A 12,268-nucleotide genomic window follows, 5' to 3' on the forward strand; every position below is an offset into this window, starting at 1 on the left:
CACATTACTGTCCTCAGCCCCCCCCCCCCCCCACACACACACACACATTACTGTCCTCAGCCCCAACATGACTGTCCTTAGTCCCCCCACATTACAGTCCTCAACCATCTCATTACAGTTCTCATGCCTCCACTATAGTCCTCAGTCCCCCACATTACTGTCCTCAGCCCCCCCCCCCCCATTACAGTACTCAGTTCCCCTCATTACTGTCTTCAGCCCCCCTCTTTACAGTACTCAGCCTTAACCCCCCCCCCTGACATTACAGTACTCATCCTAAACCCCCCCCCCCTTGACATAACAGTACTCAGCCATAAACCCCCCCGACATTACAGTATTCAGCCTTAACCCCCCCTACATTACCGTACTCAGCCATAACCCCCCACCCCCACATTACAGTACTCGGCCAAACCCCCCCCCCCCACCGACATTACAGTACTCAGCCATAACCCCCCCACACATTTGAGTACTCAGCCATAATCCCCCCCCCTGACATTACAGTACTCAGCCATAACCCCCCCCCTCCCCTCCGACATTGCAGTACTCACCCATAACCCCCCCCCCCGACATTACAGTACTCAGCCTTAAACCCCCCCCCTCCACAGACACATCACAGTACTCAGCCACAACCCCCCCACCACCCTGACATTGCAGTACTCAGTCAGAAGTACCAGCCAGCAGTACCCACCAGCAGTACCCACCAGCAGTACCCACCAGCAGTACCTGCCAGTAGTACCAGCCAGTAGTACCAGCCAGAAGTTCCCCCAACCAACAGTACTAACCAGCAGTACTGGCCAGAAGTACCCACCAGCAGTTCCAGGAGGACAGCCAGCAGCAGCCACCAGCCATACCTGCCTGGGGGACAGCAGCAGCCAGTGATACCTGCAAAAATTCTGAGGAAGAAGTGAAGATTGAGGTCAGGTGAGATGCAGGTAAACTGCAGTGAATCCGTGTGAAAACAGCCTTAGGCCCCTTTTACATGATTAGTCCGATCGGGTCCGCCTGTCTGTTTTTCAGGTGGACCCATTCAGTCCCTCCATTCACCTCTATAGAGTGGCAGATGTAAAGAGACCTTTGTCCATTTACACCCGCCTATCTTCAATATGACCCACTTAAAAAACAGAAAGGGATTCATCCCCTTCTGTCTGGGCGAATTGGTTCTGAGGGCCCATAGAGTAGGGCGGGCTGTGTCTGCTCTGCATATGCTGAGTGGACACGGACCTTTCATCTTCCTTGTCCGCTCATTGTGGCCCGCGACCGGTTACCAAGTCGCTAAAGAGGCCCTCGCTCCTCAAAAGGTATATATATATATACATACATACACATACACACACTTTTTTATTTTTGAGGTTGGGGATCTTGGGTGAGTTCCCACACTTTTATTCCCAGGACTTGACCCCTGCCCTTGCTACCTATATATTAATAGCAGCCAGTTTGGCACTAGCAAAGAAATGGAAATCTTCCCAGACCCCAACCCTATCTGAAGGTATTCTAATATTGAATACTCACTTTGAGATGGAGTTGCCTTTTGCCAAAGCTAACCTCTCCACCAAAACATTTTATACTACACGGCCGAGGCACGCAACTATTGACACCCTTCCCGGTCACCCGGCTGGATTGCTTCTCCCCCACCAAGCACTCTTCCACAACCCCCCCCCCTCCTTTATCAGAGAGAGCCCTCTTCTGCCTGCTGCATACATCACGGCTCCAGTGCAGATTCCATCGTGGAGAATCGATTGAGGCTTCTTTTTCATAAGGTACTTTACCCCCTGCACATTGCAGCAGTTTGATTTGCTTACAGATCTGGCTTGCTCTGTTTTATTGCATTTGATTTACAATAAACTTGGCTATGTTTTCATGGAAAAGTCTCTTAGTGCTCCCTGGCCAGTGCACCATTAGTGCAAACCAGCAGCTGTCAGCCTGCTCCTGTCAGCACTTTTTTTCAACTTGTGTGGCTTTTTTCTGTTGCCCCCTTCCCAAGGGGTTATCTTAAACCAGCTCAGGATCAGTCAGGCACTGTACTTTTCACTTTCACCAATTGGGGAGCGCCGGATTTCATTTTGTGACTTATGTATGGCTGGTGGCTGCTGCCGGCTGTCCTCCAGGGCTGGTACTGCTGGCTGGAACTGCTGGTGGGTACTTCTGGCTGGTACTGCTGGCTTGTACTGCTGGTGCATACTGCTGGTGGGTACTGCTGACTGGTACAGCTGGCGGTTACTGCTGGTTGGGGGAACTGCTGGCTGGTACTACAGGCAGGTACTGCTGGTGGGGACTGCTGGCTGGTACTGCTGGTGGGTACTGCTGGCTGGTACTGCTGGCTGATACTGCTAGTGGGTACTGTTGGTGGGTACTTCTGACTGGTACTGTGCTGGCTTGTTTTGCTGGCAAGTACTGCTGGTGGGTACTGCTGGCTGGTACTGCTGGCCAGTACTGTTGGCAGGTACTGCTGGCTTGCATTGCTGGTGGGTACTGCTGGCAGGTACTTTTGGCTAGTACTGCTGGTGGATACTGCTGGTGGGTACTGCTGACTGGTACAGCTGGCGGTTACTGCTGGTTGGGGAAACTTCTGGCTGGTACTGCTGGCTGGTACTACTGGCAGGTACTGCTGGCTGGTACTGCTGGTGGGTACTGCTGGCTGATACTGCTAGTGGGTACTGTTGGTGGGTACAGCTGGCGGTTACTGCTGGTTGGGGAAACTTCTGGCTGGTACTGCTGGCTGGTACTACTGGCAGGTACTGCTGGCTGGTACTGCTGGTGGGTACTGCTGGCTGATACTGCTAGTGGGTACTGTTGGTGGGTACTGCTGGCTGGTACTGTGCTGGCTTGTTTTGCTGGCGAGCACTGTTGGTGGGTACTGCTGGCTGGTACTGCTGGCCAGTACTGTTGGCGGGTACTGCTGGCTTGCATTGCTGGTGGGTACTGCTGGTGGGTACTGTTGGCTAGTACTGCTGGCTTGTATTGCTGGTGAGTACTGATGGTGGGTACTGCTGGCTTGTTTTTCTGGTGGGTACTGCTGGCTGGTTCCTGACCATCAGTGTTACAGGATCCGCACTGGAGGAAGCATGCGTCTGCAGTAGAGAGCAGAGCCGATACTAACTGTATTGCTCCTGTGCCCTGTCACAGGTGGAGTACATTTGGTATCACTCCACCTGTGACAGCTGGAGCCGGTGTTATAATGGAAGCATCAGCTCCACTTCCACTAGTGCTGGCTCAGTTCCCTCAGTTCCTTCACACTGATGCTCGGGGATGGCGAGTTGGTAACCCACAATCTTGGCTTAACGACCCGCCATCCCAGAGCAGAAGGTGGTGCTGGGATTCTGTTTGAGGGTACCAGGATGCGGCTGCTAACAGGAACGGGTTCCTGCTGTGGAAAAAGTATAGGAATGCCGCTCCCATACGTTCTTGCAGGACTTGAGCCCTGTGCCATGGTATGAAAGGTTTTTAGCCAGATAGAAGTTGCCAAAAAGCGTCACTTTAAGAGCGTCTGACATTTTTTTTCTGCCTCTAAACGCCCCTCAGATGGAATGAATAAACGCCCAAGCACCTGACGTGCCAAAACATGTTTGAAATACGCAGCTTTAGGCTCATTTATTTTTGAGCATAGGCATCCAGAGGAGCAAACAAAAAGGTACCTGAAGCTGCAGTCACATAACAATGCCAGTCCAAATATTTTCCTCTAATGGAAGGAACATTTCCCTGCGTGCCCAAGCAAATAAACCTTCGTAGTACAGGATAAAAAAAGCTGTTTGAAGTTGGACAACAAAAAATTGATAAACGAAAGATAAAAGCACATGTACAAATCGGTACAATGTAACATTAAATTGTATGGCAAGAATGCTTAACATATGTGAGCCTCCTGCTGGACTGATACAGCAACTTTGCAGCTCAATCAGCAGATGGAGCGAGTTGAATCTAGCAGGTCTAGGATGATTGGTGGGAAGAATTTTTGGGGATATCCAATCCCATTCACCACTGTTACTAGCCCATCCTAGACAGTGGCGGCTGGTGCTCAAAATTTTTGGGGGGGGGCGCAAACAGAAAAATTTAATTGGCATTGCTTTGCGGCAAAAAACGCTGTAAAAAATTGCGTGACTTTGAGGTCGCAAAAGTGTGAAAGGGGCCTTCAGTAATTAAGGTATAGTGTGCCCCCTTTCAATGCAGAGAGACCAGCATACATGCCCCCTTAGAATGCAGTGACCAGCATACATGTCCCCTTAGAATGTAGTGACCAGCACACATGTCCCCTTAGAATGTAGTGACCAGCACACATGTCCCCTTAGAATGCAATGACCAGCACACATGTCCCCTTAGAATGTAGTGACCAGCACACATGTCCCCTTAGAATGCAGTGACCAGCACACATGTCCCCTTAGAATGCAGTGACCAGCACACATGTCCCCTTAGAATGTAGTGACCAGCACACATGTCCCCTTAGAATGTAGTGACCAGCACACATGTCCCCTTAGAATGTAGTGACCAGCACACCTGTCCCCTTAGAATGTTGTCACCAGCACACATGTCCCCTTAGAATGCAGTGACCAGCACACATGTCCTCTAGGAAAGCAGTGACCAGCACACATGTCCACTTAGAATGTAGTGACCAGCACACATGTCCCCTTAGAATGTAGTGACCAGCACACATGAGACATGTCCCCTTAGAATGTAGTGACCAGCGTACATGTCCCCTTTCAATGCAGAGACCAGCGTGCGTGCGTGCCCCCTTCAATGCCCCCCGAGACCAGTGCACTTACCTGGAGCCCTGGAGCAGCTGCAGCGGCACCTTCTCTTCAGTGTCCCGGTGGCGGCGGCTTCTCCTCCCGCCTCCTCCTCCTCGGCCAATGGCATTTGGTTTGCCTTGCGGCCAATCAGGAAGCGCGTATCGGACGCACTCCCTGATTGGGCAGGAGGAGGATCCGTGTGACAATAGCAAATTTTCATTCGCTATTGTCACACAATGGGTGGGCTTGGGACGCACTGCTGTGTGCCCCGGGTCCACCCTTTGCATCGCCCTATTAGAGCCTCTGGCTCTAATCAGGTGATGGGAAAAAAAAAAAAAACCCATTGAGCTCCATGCGTCCAGCGCCCCTGCATGCAGATTAGGGGGCCGGACGCATGGACAGGGAGGGCGGCACCCCTGCGCCCCGAACACATCGGCCGCCACTGGTCCTAGAATACATTAACATGTATGCATTAATACATACAATGCTTACATGTACCACTGTCTGGGTAGGGCTTGCTGTGTGTTGACTTCTTAGGTCTCCCTCTGATTACTTGAAGACAGTTGCTGGGGGTTTTCACACATCCCTCCTTACTACCGTTTTGCTTGTTACTCAATAAACAGTCCTGGGATATTTATTTTTTGTATTTATTGTGGAACTTGGATGGAATTAGGGAATAGCGGTGGGATACTTCAACTGAACTATTCACAGTAGATAAGGACAACTCTTACTTGGCATTACCAGGTTACTTGTGGAAGCAGACTCACTGCTTTTACCATACTGCCACTTGTATGAAGGGATTAAGTCTACCTGCTCTCTCTAGTAGCAGACTTGATGCAACTACTTTATCTTCAGAACACTCTCTGGTTTGACACCCATCCACTGACACTTCCACTTGAAGGGATGGTCCTCACATAACAGGCCCCATGATACACATCTATGCTCACTTTAGGCAGATTCAGATCCTTTCCAGTGTCTCCCTTCCAGTCAGCTCTGCAGAACATCCGGGTTCAGCTCCTATCTGGCTTTCAGGCACTCAGGTCGACTACCCAAGGCCACATGGCAGCTTCTACAGAGGAGGGGCAGTCACCTCCTCGCTCCGGGACCCCACTCTCCAGCCGAAGACCCAGAGCACATGTGCCCTTGGCATTTATACAGTCACCCAGCATGTGCCAAAGCACTTTTCTCTGGCAATCACCAGGGCTGTAACAATGCCTGTGCCCTCACTTGCAAGGTTTTCTCCCATTGTCCAATATGCCTCCTAATTGGACCAGTGTGAAGCATTCAGACAAGCTGAGCTGCACCTGAGCACCATGAGCAGACCCTACCAATGGATCCTGCTCCCTGGTAGGCAGAGAGCACTATAAATTTACCTGGCAATCTTCCTGGTAAGCAGAAAGACCCAACAACTATACTCTCTTCTAGCACCTACCCAGGAGGGTGTTACATCCAAAAACATTTGGTGCTTGAACATGGAGGCATGGATCAAAAAACCTGGCTGTGCTCATGTTTTAAATGTAGTCCAAAAAATGAGCTACTCATATTCATATTCTCTATATAGTCTCTATATATAAGGAAAGGTGGATAAAGTACCAAGGTAGTTGGCAGGCAAGAGAAGCTAATATGCAGCTACAGTACGTGTAACATATGAGAAAAAATAAAGGCTAGTAGCAGTCTAGGTATGAGTCTAATAGTAAATCAACAGAATGTTGGTATGGAACTATATATATTTGTCTTTCCATATACTCAGAGTCGCCTCTCCACTTATGTGCGCCTGTTGGGGGTTGCAGGTCTTTGGTGCCCGCCCGGGCCCTGGGCAGAAGATCGGCTGCTTGTGTGCATTGGTAGTGGCATACATTGATTGGTTGGACATTGGTTTTTCATATACTATATTGTTATAAATTGTATATGCTGTTGCTAATACCATGTTATTATAGGCAATCTTATCTTCTTCTCCTGCCTGGGTCCTGAGGAAGCCAAGTGTTTGGCGAAAGAATGACCGTACAGACTTTGATCTATGATGCACAGTGCATTACATGATTATATCTACAGAGACGCACAATCCACCTGCTCCTTCCCTTTTTCTCATATTTGAGACATATATGTTTATATATTCTACTTTTCAAATATACAGCGCTTTGTGGGTTTCAACGGTTCCCTGTTTTTAATAAGCAGCAAGCTCCTTTGTATGCTCATATGCGAATCAGCCATGTAAGTGTGTCTTATCTTTTATACAATCAATGATGTCTTTTGTATTTATAAAAAAGATATATATATATATATATATATATATATATATATATATATGTATATGAAATATGTATTTTGAGATACCTTTTGTGATATATATGTTTTTCTAACACTTACAGAAAAAAACCTCCAGTATAATCCATGAAGAAGAGGTATTAAACCTCGAAACGTCGGATATTATATCTGGGTTGGATGGTTGAGTCTAATTACTTGCATATATATATATATCAGCTTGCCAAATATTTTTATTCTGACTTCATTGTATTTATTGTATTTTTGAGTATGTAATAAAATGTATAGTTTTATATTAATACGTTGTATCAAAATATTTTAGTGTGCCTAAAAAGTCCCACCCATAGGGGAATTCATAATTGTTGTAATTATATCTACAGCATTATATATAATTGATTGCACTAATCACGTGTAACCTATAAATTAACCATAGATGGTGTCACAATACCCCTTAGAGGTGTTGGGGGGACATGCCTATTTTTATGTATGTTATATGAATTATTGTATACTAAAGTTTAACATTTTTTATTTATCTGTGTCTCTGTCATGTTGCCATTATAATCCGCCATTGTAGGTACTGTAAAGTAATTTCCGGTTTCTTCTTCGATATTTTCCTTGTTGCTTTGGGTGGGACCACAACAAATTTCCATTTTTTGTACTATATAATCTCCTTATTACAGAGATGCCCAAATAAAAATGTTTATCACCACCATCATTTGCTCACCCCTACGAAACTATCTACCCATTTTGAACAGGTCTTTCTCTCCAAACCCAGAGGTAGGGGAGTTTTTTCCTCCATATACTCATATCTTAATGAGCTATACTATATGAGTGGACAGGCATGCTCACCAACCTCCATAAAAGCACTTATTCTGTTACTGTTGATAAGCAGCTTTAAACGGCATTTAAGATGGAATTTAACACCCTCTAAACCTCATACCAACTTTTAGATGTTTTAATATCCTGTTTTTAAGGCTGTTTACACATTGGAATGCTCACACATATAAGTTTTGAGGTGCTCTGCCCTCTTTGTCAGAAAGTGACTACTAACTGGGGCCTTCACTAGAGGAAGGCGCTACATTATCTTCAGGGCTGAGTCAGCTCTCCGAATTCTAAATAATGTTGTGGTAATCCCGCGCAAATAGGAAAAAATAGGTATAATTTTGAAGTTTGCAGCCTCCCTGAAATACTTTTCACCCAAGTGAGAAGTATAAAATTGAAATAATGATAGTAAAGGGTGTTGGCGCTACTTCTAATATATGTTGGTATATTGACACTGGTATGTGATAATATGTCTATTACAATATTATTAATGTGACATATGGTAAATATATAACAACACACTTATACATGTACGGCATCACTGCTGTATTTAGGCCTAGGCCGACAAGGCCTAGGGCGGCACTTTGTGGGGGGCGGCAAAAAAGCCGCCCCCGCATGAAAAGAAACCCCCGATCTGCCGCTAAAACCTAAAAAAAAAAAAAATGGCCGCGGCCGGCCCGACATGTGCACTGCGCATGCGCCGCCGCCGCTCGGAAAGCCGAACACGCTCAGGTATTTCCGGGTAGGCGGCGCATGCGTGGTGACGTAATGGCGCCGGGCGGCGCCATTTTTAAATGGAAGGCGTCTCAAGGTAAGTGAGACTCCTCCACAGCAGGTGCTGCGGGCATGGTACAGGAGATTCTCCTGTACCATGGAATGCTCGCAGCACTGAATCTCGTGTACCATGCTGCCCACACAGCCCTGCATTGAGTGTACCATGCTGCCCACACAGCCCTGCATTGAGTATACCATGCTGCTCACACAGCCCTGCATCAAGTGTACCATGCTGCCCACACAGCCCTGCATTGAGTGTACCATCCTGCCCACACAGCCCTGCATTGAGTGTACCATGCTGCCCACACAGCCCTGCATCTAGTGTACCATGCTGCCCACACAGCCCTGCATTGAGTGTACCATGCTGCTCACACAGCCCTGCATCGAGTGTACCATGCTGCTCACACAGCCCTGCATTGAGTGTACCATGCTGCCCACACAGCCCTGCATCTAGTGTACCATGCTGCCCACACAGCCCTGCATTGAGTGTACCATGCTGCCCACACAGCTCTGCATCTAGTGTACCATGCTGCCCACACAGCCCTGCATTGAGTGTACCATGCTGCTCACACAGCCCTGCATCGAGTGTACCATGCTGCTCACACAGCCCTGCATCGAGTGTACCATGCCCGCAGCACCATATCTCCTGTACTATGCCCACAACCCCTGCATCTCCTATACCATGTCTGCAGCCCCTGCACTATGCCCGCAACCCCTGCATCTCCTATACCATGTCTGCAGCCCCTGCATCTCCTGTACTATGTATGCAGCCCCTGCACTATGCCTGCATCTCCTGTACCATGTCCGCAGCCCCTGCACCATGCCCGCAACCCCCGCAGCCCCTACACCATGCCCGCAACCCCTGCAGCCCCTGCACCATGTCCACAACCCCCGCAGCCCCTGCAGCTCCTGTACCATGCCTGCAGCCTTGGAAGGTTTTCACCCCTAATGACCAGGCCATTTTTTTGTGATTCAGGACTCCATTACTTTAAAGGACAATTGCACGGTCCTGCGACGATGTACCCTAAAAAAAATGAATGTCCTTTTTTCCCACAAATAGAGCTTTCTTTTGGTGGTATTTGATCACCTGTGTGGTTTTTATTTATTGCGTTATAAACAAAAAAAGAGCAACAATTTGGAAAAAAAAATATTGATTTTTCACATTCTGCTATATAACATTCCCACTAAAAAATTTAAAAATCAATTTTTTTCATTCTTTTAGGCCAATTTGTATTCTGCTACATATTTTTTGTTAAAAAAAATCTAAATAAGCGTATATTGGTTGGTTTGCGCAAAAGTTATCGTGTCTACAAACTGGGGGAAAGATTTATGTTGTATTTATTTTTTACTAGTAATGGCGGTGATCTGCGATTTTTAGCGGGACTGCAACATTGCGGCGGGCAGATCGGACCCCTAACTGACATTTTTGACACTTTTGGGGGGATCAGTGACATTACTACAGTAATCGGTGCTTAAAATATGCACTGTTACTGTAATAATGACACTGGCAGGGAAGGGGTTAACCTGGGGGTGATCAAAGGGTTAAGTGTGAGCCTAGGGGGTGTTTTCTAACTGTATGGGGGAGGGGCTTGTGAAATTAACATAGAGACCTGTGATTCTAAATAGAAGGATCACAGGCGCTCTGCTGTGTTTACAACATCCGACCGTCCTTCTCTCTGTGGGGAATGATCGCGGGTGCCCGGTGGCAATTGCGGCCGCTGGTCCCGTGGATTGGCATCCCCGCTGCCGAGTGGGGGCCCCCCAGGAGCGCTCCCACAAACCAACGTACCCATACAAAACAACAAAATATACAAGTAGGCACTTTGTACCCACTTTTAATGTACAGAGAGGAAGAGGTGGGGCCTAAAGAGGAAGGGGTGTGGTTTACAGATGACAGGGCGGGTCTGAAACAGGAAAGGGTGTGGCCTTGACAGGAAGGGGTGTGTCATAGGTAAATTAGGGGGTGCACGAGTTTAGTCCGGCCTAGGGCAGCACAAAACCTAAATACACCACTGTACGGCATACAATATAATAAAGCTGTAAAGTGCTCTCGTTCTCAGTGCTACAGATGTATGATATGTAAATAAATATGTGATAACAAATCCTGTGAAAGTGAATCCTTATAAGGTACAAAAAAAAAAAAAAATATATATATACACGTAAATAAATATAATTAAATATATATATGTAAATAATTAATTAAATATAATGAAATATACAAAGTGCTGCAGTGTCACACCTGTGAAAAAGTGAATGCCTGCTACATAGGTACAAAGTATAATAAATAAATATAGTATAGTGCTACAGTGTTCAAAAATAAATAGATAAATATAAATTAATATATAAAATATCTCCGAAAATCCCAATGTTATGTGCTGAGATGGGCTGTCAGCCACATTAAAGGTGCTATGGTGCCAAAGTAATCCAGAAATGAATCTAAGTGTTGACTGTTCGTGATGTGTTTTTATGTGATTGTGATATCCCAAGTTTATGAGAAGCAAAGCGAAGAGGTAAGACGGTGATGCTGTGCTTATCTCTTACTTGGCTGTGCTCTGTGCGGTGATGCAGTGCCCCTATAAGAATTTCACTCACCGCAATGCTTTCCCCTGTGAAAGTGGTAGCAAGCTCTGCACAGCAGTATAGGTGTTCAAGGAGATCCTGCGATTATCCCTCTACAGATTCCAGCCGGTCTATGGTTCTGGTACTGGTCCTGGTGTATATGGATATCTCCACGCTAACCCTCGGGCCCTTCCTGGTGTTTCCGGGGTGTCTCATATGGTGCCCCACATGAAGGAGAACAGACCGACCATAGTGCAGTAGTTTTAACACGTATTTTAATAAATAAATATCCACTTACAGTTTAGATTTGGTGCAAACAGCGATACCGCTTGGTGAACGTGCGAACCGGATGTCCGGGTTTCAACGCGTTCCATTGATATCGTACCAATTCACTTAACGTCTCATACAGTATGTTGATTATATTCACATACATTAGTTAGACCAAAGAATGTTATTGACAGGACTTACAGTCTATGGAATAAAAACTATAAGGTAACTACGAGAAAAAAATATGCAAGTGATGACAAATGTGCCTCAAATTTTTTATTGTAGAACCAAGTCTGGTACCAAACACCAGGTGATTGAGACATCAAGTTTCCAGCATTTCCCAAGTGCGGTGCAGATGGCACAGGTAAGGGGATGAGACTGCATTTTCCCTGTGATTTGTTGATGTTTTCTGCTCTGCACTGTGCTCTAAGAATACACATTGTATTCACCTTTACCATGGGTTTGAGGTGAATCCGGTGGATTTGAGCTTCACAATCAAGTGAATTTACAGTAAAACCTTGGATTGCAAGCATAATTCGTTCCAGAAACATGTAATCCAAAGCACTCTTATATCAAAGCAAATTTCCCAATGAGAAATAATGGAAACTCAGATGGTTCGTTCCACAACCATTTTGAGCAGTATAGACAGTAGACACTGTACTACTCTGGTCACAATATGTAAAAAAAAATACTGTCACCGGTCAGTGTCCCTGCTCACTGCTACACCATATGATGATGCTGTGCTGCTCTGGTGAAAAAACATATTTTTTTAAATGTCTTTATTTTCCAAAAAATTGTGGCAAAAAAATGACAACTTTAAAAAACTCACAATACTTGTTATTAAATACCTCGGACTGTCTGTTTTCCAA

At 46.4% G+C, this 12,268-nt stretch overlaps 1 protein-coding gene across 1 annotated transcript in view; it reads left to right on the forward strand.

Moving 5' to 3' along the window:
• The window catches only part of LOC309563050 (rap1 GTPase-activating protein 1-like), a 183,085-nt gene that overhangs the window by 106,303 nt on the left and 64,514 nt on the right, over positions 1 to 12,268 (forward strand). The window contains exon 8 of the mRNA XM_082267332.1: positions 11,685 to 11,763. Coding sequence (XP_082123458.1) covers positions 11,685 to 11,763 — 79 coding nt within the window. The remainder of the gene's footprint in view (positions 1 to 11,684; positions 11,764 to 12,268) is intronic.

Source organism: Pelophylax lessonae (genome assembly GCF_965119305.1).
Source record: "Pelophylax lessonae genome assembly, chromosome: 9".
In the NCBI taxonomy this organism is placed as follows: domain Eukaryota; kingdom Metazoa; phylum Chordata; class Amphibia; order Anura; family Ranidae; genus Pelophylax; species Pelophylax lessonae.